This window comes from Diadema antillarum, unplaced genomic scaffold (assembly GCF_040938485.1).
Source record: "Diadema antillarum isolate AM-2024a unplaced genomic scaffold, OU_Dant_1.0 scf00000003, whole genome shotgun sequence".
In the NCBI taxonomy this organism is placed as follows: Eukaryota; Metazoa; Echinodermata; class Echinoidea; order Diadematoida; family Diadematidae; genus Diadema; species Diadema antillarum.
The window spans coordinates 4,102,120-4,122,467 of record NW_027270892.1 but is presented as its reverse complement, the minus strand read 5'-3'; the positions used below and the strand labels follow the sequence as shown (position 1 = coordinate 4,122,467).

Genomic DNA, 20,348 nt, shown 5'->3' with positions numbered 1-20,348 from the left:
AAAAAGAGAAAGAAATAATAGCGCAAAATATTGAAATTTACAGTATTTGTGCAAATGTCTTTGTTGTTGAGCCCACCAGAGGTGAGGGGAGACTAAGGGATCACCTGCGGCGTCCGTCCGTCCATCGTCCCTCCGTCCATCCGTGTCCGTCTGTCGTCCGTCCGTAATGCTACAAAAATTTGAATAACTCTCTACTTAGGACTTCAATTTCAATCAAACTTGGAGGGAAGAGTGGTTTTACAAAGTTACACATTTTAGCACACATGAAGGTCATCTCAAGGTCAAAGGTCACAGGCAGAGGTCAATGAACTTTAAGACCCAATATTAAGTTTTTACAGTGCGTTTCCATTATGGCTCATAACTTTTGATGTATCCCTTGGGGAGTTGAAGTTCATCACAAGGTCAAAGGGCACAGACGTATGTCAACGAACTTTTAGGGCCCAATGTTAAGTTTTTACGGCGCGTTTCGATTATGGCTCATAACTTTTGATCCCTATGTCCATTTGTGACCAAACTTGGCTGGTAAATGTCCCTTGGGGAGTTGAAGGGCAATACAAGGTCAAAGGTCATAGGCGGGGTCAATGAACTTCCGGGGGCTAGAAATCATTAATTTCTTCTACGCGAATGGGTGAGACACATTTTGGCACTTGCCTTGTTTACCATTCCAATACAAATCCAAATATTCTACCGTAAAAGGCATTATTTACCATTTGCAGATGAAACAAAAACCCATAGATAGTGCTTCAAAATTGTTCTAAAATGTGAGTTAGGGATAGAGACAACCATTGTAGAGATTTGAATCATTATGATTACTGTTAAGTATTGTTATATATTCAAAATGTGAACAATAGTTTTAATAAAAATGTTTCTAGACTTAACAGTCTACAGTTATGGTTTAGTGAGCAAAATAGTGATATCTCCTTATATTTCAGGCTTTATTGCACAATTTTTACATGGTAGGATGTTTTGTGATACAACTGACCTTCACATATACTGCATCAAATGTGATATCCTGAACATTTCTTAAATCACTGTTCCCAGTGGTAAACAGTATCAGAATTTTGTCAGTCTGTTTTTCACAAAAATATTTTATCAAAAAAGAATTAAGTAATATTAGAGAATTAGCAGAATTTGAGCTGTTGGATTTGAAGAGGTACAAAAGAATTTTTAAGGTGTTCAAACATTTGATAGGTACAAATTGTATATTGTCAAGAAATGCCATGTAAAATTTGTATGTATATCCCATGCACGAAGAAATTTCGGGTTAAATACTTCCCATATTGATATAAAAACTTTAATACCCAAGTAAAAAGAAAAAGTAGAAAGGGGATGAAAGCAATCTGTTTGATATCTTACTATTTTTGTGGGGGCACTGTGGCATAGTGGACAAGACTCCCGACTCCGGATCGGAGGACCTGAATTCGAATCCCGTCCAGTGCTTACGTCCTTGGACAAAAGGTTTTTACCCACCATGTCCCTCTCGACCCAGGTGTATAAATGGGTACCTGGCAACATTAGGGTCATAATAATGACAGGGCCCTCTGGTAGACCAGTGGCAACACTAAAGAGGTTACCCTGGGTAAATAAGACATTATTATTATTATTATTATTATTATTATTATTATTATTATTATCATTATAAGTATAATTATTTAAAAAATGAAAATAAAATGTGTTTCATGCCTGATGGGTATTTCTGAGAAAAGCAGTGAGGAAGGACTTGAAATGATTTTACCAATACTGCGGGTGCATTATGGGAGACCAGGGGGGCATTTCATGAAGGAACTTGTCGGATGAAATATCTGACAAGTCTCTTTTATCCGACAAGTTTTGAGAAATTCTTTAGTCTGATTGGCTGATTCCTCTGAACTTGTCGGATATAATTGACTTGTCGGACATTTTATCCGACAAGTTCCTTTAGGAAATGCCCCCCAGATCTCAGTTGTATGCCTGATCTTCACATACCAAGATATAGATACCTTGTTTTTTCATATGCAAATACATACCAAGGTAGGCAATTTTTGGCCATGGGGAATTCACTCATTATTAGCGCATTTTAGGATAGTTATGGGTCATTGTGATCAACCAGTTCACCAACTGTTCAGCAGGGCAGAGCAGTATTTGAATTTTATTCAGTGTTGCCAGATCATTTGAAGCTGCTGCATGCATACACAAGCTAGCACAACAGCAGGCAGGAGTACTTAACCTTTGAAACCAACCCTGGCACATACACATACAAGGGTGCGAAGACAGCTTGTCCACTTGCAACATACGTGCTGAGGCCTTATCAACAGCATGCCGCACCCAGGCCTACAGTATAAATGGTTTGTAGATCATTCTGCCTAGTGATACAGTAGTACATATATGCACTGACTATTACTAGAGGAGATTCTAACTCAGTGCATGCATGACATAGAAATAGATCAGTAAGTGAATGTCCAATGTTTCTGTTGCTGTTGTTTTTTGGCAGCTCAAACAAAAGACTAAATATAAAAAAAAGAGAAATGTCGCTATGGCGACTGGCATGCCTCCACCATAATGCATCGTTCTCCTAATAGGTCTATAGTACAATGTCTTGACAATGTGTGATGCCAGTTTCACATAATTGGCAAAATATCTAAATGACAAGTTTGTCAGAAATGTGTTGAATGTTCACTTTCCTTCAACTAGGTTTATTTGGTTGAATGACTATATCTTCTGTTAAAGAGTGCAGGTATTTTGGGATTTGAGGATTTTTTACTTGACTTTTGACCCTTTTTATAAATTCATGCATTGAGTAATTTTCAAGGTATAGAGAAAAGGTGTAATTTCAGTATTAAATGATAAAATATTAGCTTTTTAGCCATTTTTACCCTTGACCTTTGACCCTATGACCCTAAAATTCCCAAGAGAATCACTGTCAGGTAGAACATGCGTAAATATGTACTACGTTTCATGATTTGGAGACATCTAATCTCAGCATCTGACTTACCAACCTGTGCCTAGTCCCAGCTGTGTGCTTTTTATGCCTCCGCCAACGAAGTGGCCGGAGGCATTATGTTTTCGGGTCGTCCGTCCGTCTGTCCGTCCGTCCGTACGTCCGTCCCGTTTTGTTTTTGTCGATATCTCAAGAACCGTGAGGTGGTTTTGCATCAAACTTGGTATGAGGGTATATCCTGGGGGGATGATACTTTCTTGGGATTTTAGGGTCACGGGGTCAAAGGTCACAGGTTATTTTGTGAAAAAAAGGTTGAAATTTCATGTTTTTCTCCATATCTCGCAAATGGTTCAAGGTATCTTCATGGAACTTAGTATATATGCATGTACCGATGGGCAGTGATTATCTAGGGAAGTTGGGGGTCATGGGTCAAAGGTCAGGGGGTCAAAGGTCAAGGTCAACTCCTCAAAATATCACTACTTTCCTTATATTTATGCAATGCCTGAAGGTTTTTTTTTCCTTGATGTATGCATGTATAACCCAATATATATTCTGTGGGAAGTTTCCTGCCAAAAGGTCAAAGGTCAAGTGAAAGTGCTAAATTGCACTTCTTCCTCCATATCTCAAAAGTAACTCAAGGTATTATCATGAAACTTACATATTTATGCATGTTCTACCTAACAGTGATTCTCTTTGGAACTGTGAGGTCAAAGGTCAAAGGCCAGGTTTAGATAATACTATTTTACCATTTGATACTGAAATTATAGGGCCTACTTTTTCTCAATACCTTGAAAATTACTCAATGCATAAACTTATAAAAGGGTCAAAAGTCAAGTAAAAATCATCAGTTCCCCCAAATACCTGCACTCTGACGTTTTAATCATTCATCCAATTGAACCTAGTTGAAGGAAAGTGAACATTCAACACATTTCTGACAAACTTGTCATTTTAATATTTTGCCAATTGTGTGAAACTGTTATCACACATTGTCAAGACATTGTACTATAGACCTATTAGGAGAACCATGCATTATGGCGGAGGCATACACCAATCGCCGTAGCGACATTTCTAGTTTGTTACTACATTGGATCATTGTGTACATGCATATATAATACTGACACCAAGCTGTTTTGTCTACATGCTGTTGACTGTTCATTGGAATCGTGCAATATATGCTTAGCTGTGGATTACCGTTTGCTGCTTATCTAGACAAAAACTAAGTGGACTTGGAGATATCAATCTCATCATCGGACTTTACCAACCCGTGCCTAGTCCCAGCTACAGTTGTATGTACTTTTTTGTCACCACATTGGATTACTGTATGTATGCATTATACCGACACCTACTCTTTTCTCTTAACACTCTTGACTGCTGAATGTTCATTTCCTCACACGTGCATGTTTTCTATGGTTACTGTCTACCTCTTTGAAGTTTGGGACTAGCATAAACATGCCAATGAAGGAGAAGTCTAGTGCCTGTGATTCTGTGAATGTCAGTGAACTATGTGGAAACTCTGACTTCATGAGAAACATTGAGGAACTTGTGCACAAGATAGTTCAAAAGACAATTGAGGATGCGAAAGCCAAGCTTGAAGTTGCTTTGGAGAGGAGCCAGAGGAAGCTCAGTGAGCTCATTGAGCGCAATGTGTCAACTCTCCATGACATCCAAGTTACCATTGACACCAAGTTTGCTGAGTTACAACATTTGCAGTCAACAATAGATGCTCATGAGGAGAAAATAACAGGATGGAAGCCAGCCTCAACAACCTGGAACAATACTCAAGGCGCAACAACATCCGAGTCCTTGGGATGGCAGAGAAGGATGGCGAAGATACTGATCAGATCGTGTGCGGACTCGCCCAGGAGTTGGGTCTACAGCTGTCAGCACAATAGCGACCGTTCTCACAGAGTTGGGAAACCACCTGCTCTACAGAACCGGTATGCTGACGCCCTACGCTCAGGTGCTTCAAGGTCGCAGCCTCCTCATGTCCATCCCCCTCACCGACCCATTATTGTCAAGTTCACTTCATACAAGCCAAAACAAGCCTTGATAAAGGAAAGACGGAAACTGAAGGGCACAGGAAAGGTCATCATCGAGGATCTGACATCAACAAATGCTGCACTGCTCAACACGGCACACAAACACCCTAAAACAGTAAATGCTTGGTCTGTTGATGGCAGGATCTTTGTGTCAGTAAGGGACTCCCGGAACAAGGAAAGGAAAAAGCTCATCTCTTGCCTTAGCGACCTCATGAATTTTCTTGTTTACATTGAAATTGTAGAAGTATAAAAAGTAATTTTGATAATATGAATATGTTTTTGGATGGTACTGAAAGGAAGTTCACTGTTATCGGTGTAACTGAAACATGGTTAATAATCCACACAAAATCAAATGTATGATATAGATGGTTATAATTTTATTGTAAATGGAAGAGCTGAAGGTAGGAGAGGTGGTGGAGTAGGCATTTATATAAAAGATGATGTTAATTTTGAAAGAAGATGTGAATTTGATGTAAGTTCAAATGTCATAGAATCTGTTTTTATTGAGATAGTACACTCAACGAAAAATATCATATTGGGAGTGATATATAGACCCCCTGCCTATTCTGTGCAATCTTTTCTTGATGAATTTGTACCAATTTTAGACGCTGTAAATAGAGTGAATAAGATTTTATATTCAGTTGGTGATTACAACGTAAATTTATTGAATGCTCAGTCTTGCCACAATGTCAATGATCTTTTAGATGTATTAATGACATACTCGTTGTCTCCTTTAATTTGCGGTACCACTCGCATAACAGAAACTACACAAACTCTGATAAATAACATTTTCACAAACGATATTAATGATATTTACTCTGGAATATTTTTGACGGATATTAGTGATCATCTCATTACAAAAAGTGCGGTGACATCCTCCATAGGAAACGAGCGTTTTTAAATGCACCGTGCAGAGCGCACAATCACGTATAGGACATTTACACGGACTCTCGACTTTACGAACTCATACCTCCCAGAATATGTCTTTTTGCTTAAATACACCTGATTTTTATGAAAATCTAGATTTCAAGCTTGCTCTACATACCTCATTTGTCGAGTTTGGTGAAAATTTTACATCGGTACCTTTCGAGTTGAAAATTAGGTGTCATTTCTCACTCAAATGCAATCAGCTCTACGACAACACGCAATTTTACATTGATGGCGCGGTGTGCCAACTTTGAGCCTGAAGGCCATTTTGGAAGGGTTATTTTACTGCCATACTTTTTTTTTTTTTGTACAATGCACCTGCCTAGTGAGTTGCAGCAAATACTCACGTGTATTTATACTGAGTTTGGAGGAATTTCGTGAAACTTCGCCATCGGTACCTTTTCGATATTCATAAACCATGTCAGTTTAGCCCCGAGTGAATAACCCACCAATATGTTCATACACTAAAGCAATTGCGAGGCCCTGCGTGCTTCTCACTTGAATACGCTACGCTGATTGGCTAAATGTCATTGGCCTTACGAGGTCGCATTGGGTCAACGCGTGATCGTGACGTAGCGCGTATGCAATTTCGTGACGTGACAACGTAGGTGCGCGCGTCTTTATTACTATTTAGATTTCATTAATACATTAGCTCAACGTAGCATTTGCGGCGCGTGATTGCATCATGAATATGTATTGTTCTTTAACGCTCAACGCACTGTGATAGGTGGTATGCAAATAACGGATCTACGTCATAGCTCATTATCTGTTTGTCATCGTTTGCGTGTAGACTTTTTGTAATGTTCCAATATTTTCCATAACAAAATACCATGTTATAGATAAAGACAAAGGGAAGTCATATTTTACTGTGCAGGAATATAATGAAAGAAATGTGTTGAAATTTGTACATGATGTTAGTGTTGCTGATTGGACGATGACAAATCAGGATGCAAATATTGCTTATGAATTATTTTAAAGAAAATTCTTGGGTATTTATACGTCATGTTTCCCTGAGAAGAAAATTGTATATAATAGTGCTCATAGGAATAAACCATGGTTTACAAAGGAATTAAAAGAGGATGTGCAAAAAGAAACATGTATTGTATCGGAAATATTTACAAAACAGATCTCAGTATAGACTGAGTGTATATGATAAAACATATCGTAATATTGTTAATAATAAAGTAAAGATTGTTAAGAGGAATTATTATATGAACAAATATACTTCTGCTAATGGAAACATGAAAAGAATGTGGAATGTTATCAATGAATTATTACACAAAAAAAATTGTAATTGTACCTATCCTACCAAGATAATGTGGAATGATCACCCAGTGCAATCCACTGATGATATTTGCAATGTTTTTAACAATTACTTCACTGATATCGGTTTTACTCTTTCATCACAATTTGAGCGTTCAAATGACTTAAAAAAATAGTAACAATGAATGATCACACTGCTTTTTTTCTCCCATTGTTCCAAAAGAAATCATTGAGATTGTAACTTGTTTTAAAAATGGTAAAAGTTCTGGATTTGATGAAAAACAGGCTGATATGATAAAAAAAGTGATTCATGTAATTTGTTATCCACTGAGTGAAATATTCAACTTGTCTATATCTACTGGTGTTGTTCCAGACAAATAAAAACTTGCCAGGTTGGTGCCTATTTATAAGAAAGGGAAGAAAGATGATGTTTCCAATTATCGTCCTATTTCAATATTGCCTGTTTTCTCCAAAGTTTTAGAAAAATGTGTGTATAACAGATTGTCTAATTTTTTAAACGAATGTATATATATAATATCACCATATCAATATGGGTTTAGAAGTGGGCATTCCACATCCCATGCTTTATTCGAATTCGTACATAAGGTTGTTGATGTTTTTGACAGAAAAGAAATTATGGTCGGCTTATTTATTGATTTAAGTAAGGCCTTTGATACAATGGACCATACCATATTGATACAAAAATTATATAATTATGGAATTCGTGGTGTATCATTACAATGGTTTACAAGTTATCTAATCAACAGAAAGCAGTATGTTCAACTAAATGATATACAATCTGAACAGAAAACCTTAAGGTATGGAGTGCCCCAGGGTTCTATCCTTGGACCATTGTTATTCATATTATATGTAAATGATATGTGCAATATTTCAGACAAGCTTGAATTTATTCAGTTTGCTGATGACACAAGTGTGTTCCTGTCCGACTGTAATTCTGATATTTTACAATATATATTTAATCATGAGATAAGTAAACTTATGGAATGATTGCAAGTAAATAAATTGGCATTGAATTTAAATATAACTAATTATATGGTATATTCAAATAAACTCATAAACAAAGATGAAATTGTGATTCATATTAATGAAAATAGAATATTACGTGCCTCTTATGTAAAATTTCTTGGGGTTGGAATTGATGACTGTTTGTCATGGAAGGAACACACTGGTGTCATCTGCAACAAAATATCAAAAAAAAGTATCAGGATTTTAAACAGACTACGGTCATACTCCAGATCTTTATTATTATTATTATATAACACCCTTATTTTACCACATTTGAATTATTGTATTTTAGCATGGGGGAAATCTAGTGAGTATAATATGCAGAGACTGTTTAAATTGCGAAAGCGAGCTATTGGAATAGTCTCGCATTCACCGTATAGGGCGCCTTCTTTGCCAATATTTTCTACTTTGTCTATTTCAACTGTGTATGATATATATTTATTACAGAGTGCAGTATATATGTTCTTATGTTATAATGGTATTTTACCTGTATCATTACTTGGTTATTTTAAACTAAACAGAGATAATCATAATTATGGCACAAGAAATTGTAGAAATTTTTACTTGCCTCAGATTCGAACATCCTCCTACAAAAAGTCAATATTTTTTCAAGGCCCTCAAATCTGGAATTCTATCCACTCTGATGTGAAATTTAAGAAAACCGTGACAAGTTTTAAGAAAGTTTTCAAGCATTTTTTACTTGAAAGGTATTCTGGAAGTTACCAATATCATTTTCAGAATTTTTAAGAGATTAGCATGTTAGGGGTGTGTTTGTGAAAATGGCATCTTGTGTATTGTTAATGTGCTGGTGTATGTTTTTTTGTCAGTGTATGCATGCGTGTGTATGTGTGAGTGTATGTATTATAGAAAGAAGAGACATGACGCTGTATTTACTTTTCCGGGGTTAGTTTTAGATAAGGCCCATTGCCTTCTCACTAACCCCTTCACTTGATATCTTTGGTTGTTTGTGTTCGTTTGTTTTTTGTCACATTGTCATGTTATACTTGTCATACCATTATCACATTTTGATGTATGCATGTTTTATTAAGTGAAAATAAATGAAATGAAATGAAATGAAATACCTTGGGGACATTTCATGAAGCATTTTGTCAGACACCTAGTGGTCGGACAAATTTGCTCTCAGCCAATCAGATGCAAGCATTTCCGTAGCTTTTAACATTTTGTCAGATGAAATTTTGTCTGACAAAACACTCCATGAAATCCCCTCTTGAGTCACTTTCGAGATATAAAGAGGAAGAAGTGAAATTTAGCACTTTCACTTGATCTTTGACCTTTTAGCAAGAAACTTCCCAGAGAATGTCTATTGGGTAATACATATGTATACATTAAGTTTCAAGAAAAATCCTGCAGACATTGCATAAATATGAGGGAAAAAGTGAAATTTTGAGGAGTTGACCATGACCCATGATCTTTGATCCATGACCCCCAAATTCTGCAGGTTATCACTGCCACTCAGTTCATGCATATGCACTAAGTTCCATGAAGATACCTTGAACCATTTGCAAGATATGGGGAAAAAAGTGAAATTTTAACATTTTCACTTGACTCTTGACCTTTGGCCTCCTGACCTGAAGCTCTCTCTCTGGAGAATCTTTATTTGGCAGTACATGTATACACTAAGTTTCATGAAAATACCTCAAGGCATTGCATAGATATGGGAGAAAATTTTGAGCATTTGACCTTTTGACCTTTAACCTTGAGCATGTGCACCCAAAAGTTGATAGGCACAACTTAGCCCACTCATACGTCTACACACCAAGTTTCAGTAGAATACCTCAAACAGTTTTTTAGTTACACCGTCCACAAAATTGACTACAGATGGAAGGACGAATGGACGGACGGACAACCCGAAAACATAATGCCTCCAGCGACACTTCGTGGTGGAGGCATAAAAATGTGGGAACTCAAAAATGGTGGGATGGGATGAGAAACACAAATTTTGATAGGTTCATGGTCATTTTGAAAAAAGTAGTAACCAGTAAGAAAAATACAATGGCCAAAATCAGATGCAGGCAAGGATTAGATACCACTTTCTTTTGTTACGTGAACTACAGTAGATTCCCGGTAGAACGAAGTCCTTGGGACCGGCAGTTTTCTTTCATTATATCAAAATTTCGTTATAACCAAACAAATAAACAATAAATGATAATGTGTGTGTACATACTTGTACGCATGCGTGTGAGCGTGTATCAAGCCCCCTGTGGCTGTGCACTAGTCTACATCATGTGAGTAAACACACTCCAAAAGAAAAAGTGAAGGTGCATACATTGTCAGCTTGCGTATCTAGATGCAAGTATTCATTTGCGTATTGATTACATAATACCCTTTCGCAAATATCTGGGTTACGCTATGCAATGCGGAGTATATATGCGTATGCTTGTGTGGGTGTATGAAAATATGTGATGCATGTGCCAAAGTTTTTGCCAAAGGGAGGTGTATGCTGTGTGTGAGGGGTTAAAGTGCCGAATATATTCTGGAGTGTAATTGTATCCGTTTCTATTTGTATTATATGTTTTAATGTCTGACAGTTTTTGATATTATATCTGTGTTTTGGGAATTGAATTATAAAATTTATGAGCAATATGTTCTGTTATGAAATTTATTTTGTTTTTTTCATAAGTAATTTGTATGTGATATAAATAATGTTATGTTGTATTTGGTGTAAACTGCCTCAATTTGGCCTGTCTTGGCTGCCATTGTAGTTGCCTTTTAAACCATTAATAAAATAAAATACAAAATAAAATAAGATAAAAATACATACAGTGGTCAATAATGCGGCCTGAATTTTTACTTTGTTGTAATGTAACCGGAATTTCATTATAACCGTGTTTGTTATAACAGGAGTGCACTGTACTGCACAATATAATAGCTTCTCATGAAAAAAGAATAAGAACTGGGGGAAAAAAGAAATATATGAATGAAGTCTCTTGATACCTTCCTCTGGAATTGCTATGTTGACAGACATTTTGAAGGACTTCATTAAACCATATCGAATGGAGGAGAACAATCAGTTCCAGACTGTGGTAGCATTTGACTGCAGAGGAATGGTCCCTGTGAAATATTCATTCAGGGTATGTGATTTCATTAGTTGCGTTCGGATATTCTCCTAGTGCAGTAGCAGTTCTTTTGTGCCGTAACAAACGATTTTGTGTCATGAGCATTTCTAAGTGCTCCCATACTTGCAGGGCTCTTCTACTAATTCTTTCCATATCTAAATATCAGGGGCATCCCACGAGACCGACACCCACGAGTCATACGGTCCACGAGACCGACTTCAATAATAAGTCCATGAGTCATACAGCCCACGAGTTATACGGCTCAGGAGTCATACAGCCCATGAGTTCGACACTACATTGTACGCACAAAAGGCTCATGAGACCGACACTAAGCAATAAAGGCTCATGAGACCGACACTAAGCAAAGAAAGCCCACGAGACCGACAGTAGGCAAAAAGGCCCACGAGACCGACAGTAGGCAAAAAAGGCCCACGAGACCGTCACTAAGCTAAAAAGGCTCACGAGACCGACACTAAGCAAAGAAAGCCCACGAGACCGACAGCAGGCAAAGAAGGTCCACGAGACCGACAGGATAAACAGCGCCATCTACATGTCAATCACCTGTACAGGGTGTTCCATGAACGGAAAAATAACATACTGGCGGGTGTAATTTCGTCACGCTATCAACTGAAAGATGGTGACCATCTACATAATTATGAACGACATCAAATATGTATTTCTACATACTTCGGGGGGGGGGGGGGCAAGTGTGTCAGGGAGCGACATTGTTATCAAGTACAAAAATAGAATTGTATTCTTCATGCCCCCCCCCCCAAAAAAAAAAAGAAAATAGGAGAACTAGTATTCTTCATCCCCCCCCCCAAAAAAAAAGAGACAAAAAACACAAATGAATTAAAAAGAGGACAAGAACGATGTATGGATTAATTTTAGAGCTTTGATAATGCCATCGTGCTATTTATGGTAGGTTTTCCCATTTTTTAGCTAGAAAATGGACAGGATATAATTTGTACCTCTTCTCTTTCCCGATTCACTAGTTACTTATTCTATTTTAGATATTCTACCCTCCTGCTTTGACGTTTTGCAGTAAGATCTATTTGTGATTTTCTCTGTAACTATAATGTAATGCTACTGATTAAAACGTTTTATATCGCAAGGATTCACCTCAATTTGTGGCTTGTGTTATTCTCCTCCAAACAGTAAATTTTTTCGTGAAAAATTCAATAGCTGTTTCCATGGATGCATCTGTTTTTTCCGAATCCCTAGCACTACCTTAATAGACGATTACGTTTTTTTTTTTATAATTAATACTAAATCAACACCCTCGCAGGTTTACTGTGGAAAGATCTGTTACCCACTTTTATTAAATTAAATGACTGAGCTTCAACCAACCTGGAATTGTAGAGGGCAAGCTTTCGTCCTGCTCCTGAGGACTTTCTCAAGCCTTATGCAGTGGAGTGTTGTCTTGGAGCTTGCCCTCTATAATTCAAGGTTGGTTGAAGCTCAGTCATTTAATTTATCATCATCCCCAGCCGATGAAAGTTTTTAGTATCACACTTTTATTGTATTTTGTTCATTTTTTTTCACTAACACACCCATGCAAACACAATTAAAGATCCTGATCATTTCATGGGGGGGGGGGGGGGGGGGGGGGGGGACTGATGGGGAAACACACTTCCGGAGATGGCAACTCTTCTTTTCCATCTCTAATATCTTCCTATGCTATTATCAGGACACCCTATACAATTTGTTGGTCTATAGGTGGCTCTGTTCATCCTGTCGGTCTCGTGGGCCTTCTTTGCTTAGTGTCGGTCTCGTGAACCTCTTTTGCGTAATGTCGGTCTCGTGAGCCTTGTATGCGTAGCGTTGGTCTCGTGGACCTTTTAAGTGTAGTGTCGGTCTCGTGGGCTTTGCTTGCTTAGTGTCGGTCTCATGAGCCTTATGTGCGTAGTGTCGGTCTCGTGAGCCGTATAACTCCTGGGCTTATTTTACTTGATGTCGAACTCGTGGGCTTTATTTACTTAGTGTCGAACTCGTGGGCTGTATAACTGGTGGGCTGTATGACTTGTGAGCTGTATGACTCGTGGGCTGTATGACTTGTGAGCTGTATAACTTGTGGGCTGTATGACTCGTGGGTGTCGGTCTCGTGACGTGCACCCTAAATAACTGTAAACTTTGAGAAAGTTGTTTACAAAGTCATGGTGTATATTGTCATGCTAGGACTTTAGCACAGCAGTCTGACCTCTGTTATCCAGCTACATGTACTTAGTATGTCAGGACCAGTGCCAGTTGAAATAAGCTATTTGGCTGGATGTGGGAGAAACAATAATATATTTATGAGTACAGGCAGGCTGCCGACCCAGTTGTGGTTACGTAGGCAGTGTACACCACAACAGTAGTGTAATTTATGCTCGGCTACTTAAAATTATAATCATGACATTGAAACATTTTGCTGTAAAATTCGTGACATGTTTCCGTAGAGAATGCCATAGTTGAAATTGTGTGAGTTTTTGTAAAAGCTTTAATTGTGTTTTGTATCTCTTTTCTTTTTTTTCTCCACTGCTCGGAGGTGTAAAGAGAACAGAAAAGTCCAGATAAAAGAGAGCCGGATAATCAAGGTCAGACTGTTTATGTATACCTGTCCAGTTGTACACTGTATATGTATATTTTATCAGTGTATCAAATGTATTAAAGGCTAATGATTAAGCAAGTGTCAATTCTAATTCCCGTACTGTTTGTCTGATTTTGATGAAACCACTACCATCATGTTAGTTCGATTTTACTGTTCATAGTTTGTAATTTATTCAATGAGCCTACTAATGAAAAGAAGTACACAGTAATTTGTTGCTTTGAAGTATCGTTTTAAACAGATTTTTACATTGCTTTCATTCTCCATGCATCTTTACTTGGTTTTCTTTAGAGTGGATTCCAAGCTGAAGGAGTGGATTCCCCAACTAAGTTTGGCGAGATAGACTTACAGTCTGAGGTAAGAAACCTAACATGGGAGAGCAAGTACAGTCAAATCTGTATAGAAAGGACACTCAAGGGACACCATAAAGGTGGCCTTTATAGAGAGATGCCCTTTCTGTAGAAATTCATGGCGGCCATTTTGAATTTAGCGGTACAACTGTATCACTCGCATGTCATTGCAATGTATGACAGAGGTTGTAAACAATACAAAATACAAGTGTACATATACTTTGTTTATTCATCACATTGATTTGGCTACATTACCTGGTAGTAAAGAGCCGATAAGCTACAGACTAATGCATTTCCAACACCACGACAGGGACGTATCTCACGCGGTGTCATGTTAGCCCTGAAAAGGGCTGTTTGGTTTAGGGTAGTGTGCTTACTTCAAGGAGACACTTTCTGCATTGCTTCTCAAACTTTCTTGAAAAAATCCAGCATTGTTGTCTACTTCGCTCGCTGTTGCAATCGACTTTCTGCCAGTGCGATCTCCTCCATCTCACTACCAGCTCTCAAGAAGAGCCTTGCTCCCCTTGCTTAGAGCAAATGCTCTGATATCTGCAATGCATCTGGTGACGTCGTGGTAGCTCTTGAGTTGCAGCGGTTGTGATGACTGAATCTCGGTCTCATCGTCATCATCTTCCTCATCTTCATGCTCGTCGTCAAGTCAATGCTGTAGGTCTTGCACAGATGTAGCCATGGAGTTGTCAGTTGTGGGAAGTTGTGAGTCGACTGTTGCCAGGAAATGTTGAAGGCTTCCCTGCATGCAGCATCAAGTTCTTCGTCGTTACTCTGCTCCAACGGCTCAGTCTCCGGGGCCTCTTCCTGCTCTCTACCGATCTCACATCTCCGGAAGCATTTCTTGATTGTCTCAGGCTCCACCTCATTCCATGACCTACTTATCCACTGGATAGCTTGGAGGACATTGGTGGACTTCATTAGTTCTGGCGCAGTTAGGTCTCTCTCTGCTTCCAATCTATGGAGGATGCTAGTGAGTTGCCGCTTGCGGAACTTCAGCTTTGTTGCCTGAATAATGCCCTGATCCATGGGTTGGGTGACTGAAGTCGTATTTGGAGGTAGGAAGAGCAACTTGATGTTTGTGAGTTGAAGTTTGGGGTGAGATGGGGCATTGTCCAAGATCAGCAAAATCTTCCTGTCTTGTCGTCTCATCTTCGCATCAAGCTTCTTGGCCCACAGTTCGAAGAAGTTGCTGGTCATCCACGCTTTGCGATTAGCATGGTAATCCACAGGAAGGTCTTTGCGGTCTAGTCGTTTGAAGCAGCGTGGATTGATTGACTTGCCAATGACAAGTGGGGTCTTTTTCTCACCCGCGTTTGCACATAGCATCAATGTGAGACGATCTTTGGAGCATTTCCCTCCGGAGCAATCTGCTCCCTTGAAATGTAGGGTGGAATCGATTGAGGCTTTGAAGAAGAGCCCAGTTTCGTCCATATTGTATACATGTGCCTAGCCTGGTAATCACTGCATAATTCAGGAAGCTTGGCCTTCCAGTCATCGATGGTATTTGAATCCACTCCACCATGCTCACTGGACATCTTGCCAAACACGTTGTGGCGTTTCCTAAACGCTACCAGCCAACCGTTCGACGCTTTGAATTCGTTCAACTTCAGTTCAGCTGCTATCTCTGTTGCCTTCAAACGAAATAGAGGCCCACTCACTGGCATCATCCTAGCTGTTGCATCCTTAAACCATTCATATACAGTGGCATTGAGTTCTTCATTTCCAGTCTTCCTCAGTTTCCGTTTCATGTCATGATGAGCATTGTTTTCATATTCCTCAATCCACTCTCGTTTCCTCTTGATGATGTTGGAAATCTGCGTCTTGCCGCATGGGTGTCCCTGTGAAGTCAACGTTTCTGCGATTGCACGAGCACTCATGCATTGTTTTTCATGCATACTGATGACTTCAATTTTCTTATCTAATGAGAGCTGGTTTCTCGGTTTCCTGGGCTAGCTTTTGAAGCCATCGCTGCTAAATTGGCTGTAAAATTGGTGAAATGTGTTCAAATTGAGAGTCTGAATACAGAGGTTTAATGTCTGCTGTCAGTAACATCCATGGGTATCAATAGCAAGGTATGAAGCTTGCGAACTTGCTCATGAGAAATAAAAATGAATTGTGCATGCATTGAATCCACGCAAAACACCATTGATGCACCGAACGTATATGCGTATCCATGGTTACTGCACTGCATCCAGGCAGCTGAATTTGTTCGATCATAGCGCTAAAATCTTTACTACACGTACGTAAGCACGTGCATACGCGCGGCCAGCGGCACACGGCCACAGTGGTAATGTTCACTGATCTCGATGTCGAGATCAGTGGGTAATGTTCAGCAGAAACGATTGACCAACTTTATTCATTTTTATGGCCGTTAAAGTATGATTTTATTAATGTAATAGGTCACTAAAATCATTAAATAATCATAACTGTGTACAAATATTTCATGTTTGATTATCTCATCGCTAATATTTGCAAAACTGTTTTTATAACATAACTTTTATACACTGTATTGTTACAACCCGGTTCTTCCATTCATTCTGTGTAGTACACCGTATACGTATGGATCGCTAGCGTTCTCATTGTGTACAACAATGTGGCGTTCCTCATCCACAAGAACTGGCTAAAAACTAAAGGCTTACTAAAGTGTTTTTTATGCCTCCGCCACGAAGTGGTGCCGGAGGCATTATGTTTTCGGGTTGTCCGTCCGTCCGTCCGTCCGTCCGTCCTTCCGTCCGTTCGTAATGAATTTTGTGGACAGCGTAACTAAAAAACCTTTTGAGGTATCCTATTGAAACTTGACATGTATTTGTATTAGGGGGTGAAGTTGTGCCTATCAACTTTTGGGTGCACATGCTCAAGGTCAAAGGTCAAAAGGTCAAGGTCAAATACGTAAAATTTCACTATTTCCACCATATCTATGCAATGCCAGAAGATATTTTCTTGAAACTTAGTGTATACATGTATTACCTAATTAAGATTCTCTGGTGAAAGTTTGGGGTCATGAGGTCAAAGGTCAAAAGGTCAAGTAAAAATATAAAAATTTCTCTTTTTTTTCTCTGTACCTTGGAAATTGTTCAAGGTATCTTCATTTAAATAGTATATACATGTACTGACTTGCAGTGATTATATAGAGAATTTAGGGCTCATGGGGTCAAAGGTCAGGGGTCAAAGGTCAAGGGCAACACTTCAAAATTTTACTATTTCCCTCATATTTATGCAATGCCAGCAGAATTTTTTTTTTAACACTTGGTGTATGCATGTATAACCTAATAGAGATTCTCTGGAAACTTTTTTTTTTTTTTTTTTTTTGCCTCAAAGGTCAAAAGGTCAAAGATCAGGTGAAAGTGCTGAACTAAGTTTTTCCTCCATATCTCGTAAGTGGCTCAAGTTATCTTGAAACTTACTACATATTTATGCATGTTCTGCCTGACAGTAATTATCCTATGAATTTTAGGGTCAAAGGCCAGATGAAAATGGTAACAATGTACTTTTCAATACAGAAATTGCACTTTTTTTCCATACCTTGAAAATTACTCTGAAATGCATAAACTTATGAATGGGTCAAAGTCAAGTTAAAGTCCTTAAATCCCCAAATACATCCTGTCCTCTTCATCCAATTAAACGTAGGTCAAGGAAGGTGAACATTCAACACATTTGTGACAAACTTGTCATTCTAATATTTTGCCAATTTTGTGGAAATGTAATCACACATTGTCCACATGTACTATAGACCTATTAGGGGAATCATGCATTATGGCGGAGGCGTACCAGTCGCCTTAACGACATTTCTAGTTATGAGTTTGTGATCCATTTTCAAGGCATTTATGGGCATTCTTTCGTAGAGAATAGATGTCTCTTTTATTGAAGCTGTAAATCACGCGACTGAAGAAGCGTAGTGCGTACAGTGGTAAGATTACTGGCTGTTGTGTGCAGATCTAAACTGGTGAAGGGATATCAATCTGGTGACCGCTGGCCGCGTTAGACAGATGGCCGTTGTGTACAATAACAATTGCATGGCTATATTAACCGGGGGACATTTTTGTGGCCGTTATGGGCAGATGGCCGCTCTACAGAGATGGCCGCAATTGCAGATTCGACTGTATTTTGAAAAGTAATAAACATGGTATTCAAGAAAGAACAAGGCAAGCAGTCCAGATGGGGTGGTAATTGAAATGATTGATGCTCTAGAGGATGGTTTGAACTATTGACAAACTAACAGATGTCATTATAAAATCCACAAAGATGGAACATTTCCAGAGCATATGCAGACGCTACGCTCCCTCGCAAACCGCCCCCAACCCCCCCCCCCCCTTTATAAAAAGCTAGATCCGCCCCTGATATGGTTCAGTGTATTTTCATTGCGCTGCCCAAGGATGGGTTACTGTTATGTGCTGTCACATTTTGTTGTGTTTGTTTTATTTGTACTCCTGTTTTACTACACCCTGCTAGGTTTTTCATCAGTACCATGATTGCTGTGCTCTCAGCATCCATGTCCATCCCATTTTGTTCATAGTGAACCGAAACATGATTGTCCTGGGTGCCAGGAACATGTTCTGAACATTGCCTTAAAATTGACATTTTCATCTTTTAAATGCATGATCAGAATTTCACAAAACTTGGCTGTGTACATTTCATAGATCTTGTTTGATTTGCTTAGTTCATTATGGGTAGTGGTAGCCTGATTGGGCACATCAGTTGATAATAACAAAGGGATGGGGGGGGGGCATTGGGCCTCTTGAGGAAAAATAAAGTCTGTCACCTTTTTCTGTAAACAATTTAATATGTTCTAGGTTGATTTGGTGAGGAATTATCCTTAAGGATGAGGACTGCAGAGTGATTGTAAAGGTGCATATAGATTTCATGGAGATCATTGGGCCAGGCTACTGAGTTCTAAAGCACCATGAATTTTAGCCGTCTTCTCACTGTCAGTAGTAAGAGTTACATGTGTGCATGTAAAAACATGAAATGTGATTTATAGGGCCACTGAGGTGGTCATTTAGATTTAGTTAATGATATGTGTACAATCAAGGGGTACAACAGGGAGGTTGCATTGAAGTTGAATTACGGTAAGCCTCAGTCTCATGTTTATTTCCATGCAGGGATAATTGCATAATCTTGCCAATTTTTTTTTTACCAAACCATTAAATATAGTAGTGGCCTCCTTTTGAATTTAATTCTGATATTGACACAAGTGTATTGCACTTTTTGCTGGATGTGAAGATATCATTAACTATAATGTGTCTAATCATATGATGTAGGAAAAGATGAAAAGGGGAATGACTAGATAGCTGTGCAATTGATGCAATGCCCTTTCATAATTATTGTATAAATGCAGATATGCTGAATAAAGTGCTGCACAAGAAACTTTCTCGAAATGAGATACCCCCTCCCCCCCCCCCCCCCCCCCCCCCCCCCGAATAAAGGACTATTAATGTTAACTTGTTTACATCTCATGTCAAACAATTTGTGGATTTTTGTGATGATATACTAATTAATATTCCACCACAAGATGATTCATACACTATTTGATTTGTATTTGCTTGCAGGAATGGGCTGACTATGATGAGCACACAAACCAGTCTGTTGGAATATATGAATTGGAGAGCAAATTTACTAAAGTATGACGGCAAGTGTCAGACGGAGATGCCTTCTTTGAAATTCATAGACTCCAGGAGTTCTACATTGCTTCTGGTTTTACAAAGAACCACAAGCTTCAAGGACATGGGTCAGGAGTCCGAGATTTCAGTGTCATCAATCTGCCCTTTTTGCTTGAGATGATAGCACCAGAAAACAGGAACTAAAATAATAATGTGTCTAAGTAGTATTTCCATTATAGTGATATTTTGTAATTGACCACCCTGTCTGACATCTCAATCTTATGTGCCTATTCCCTATTGTGAGCTAAACAGTTTGATTTTCCATGTCAAGTTTATCAATCATAATGTGAGCTAAACAATTTAAAGATAATATAAAGTTTTGGTACCTCAAAAGTTTCCCTGCGTTTCCTTGTCTTAGTTTGTGTTTCAGGTTAAAGTACCTTTCATATAACTAACACTGTGAGACTTACTCGCCCCAAAGTGCTCTCATGTCTTAGTAATCATGCAATAATGGTTTCGTACAATACGTGTATATTGATTGTCGCGGTACCGC

At 38.7% G+C, this 20,348-nt stretch overlaps 1 protein-coding gene across 3 annotated transcripts in view; it reads left to right on the top strand.

The window, feature by feature from the left end:
• LOC139740153 (UPF0587 protein v1g245604-like) overlaps window positions 1-20,140 on the top strand; it is a 30,765-nt gene extending 10,625 nt beyond the window's left edge. The window contains exons 5-7 of one of the 3 annotated variants that reach the window (XM_071650844.1): window positions 11,155-11,264; window positions 14,128-14,193; window positions 19,745-20,140. In XM_071650844.1, the coding sequence (XP_071506945.1) occupies window positions 11,155-11,264; window positions 14,128-14,193; window positions 19,745-19,822 (254 nt within the window). In that variant the 3' untranslated portion in view covers window positions 19,823-20,140. Of the gene's footprint in view, window positions 1-11,154; window positions 11,265-13,776; window positions 13,826-14,127; window positions 14,325-19,744 lie in introns of those variants that run through there. The other 2 variants (XM_071650915.1, XM_071650772.1) reach the window with 2 other exon arrangements.
• Window positions 20,141-20,348: the final 208 nt, after the last annotated feature.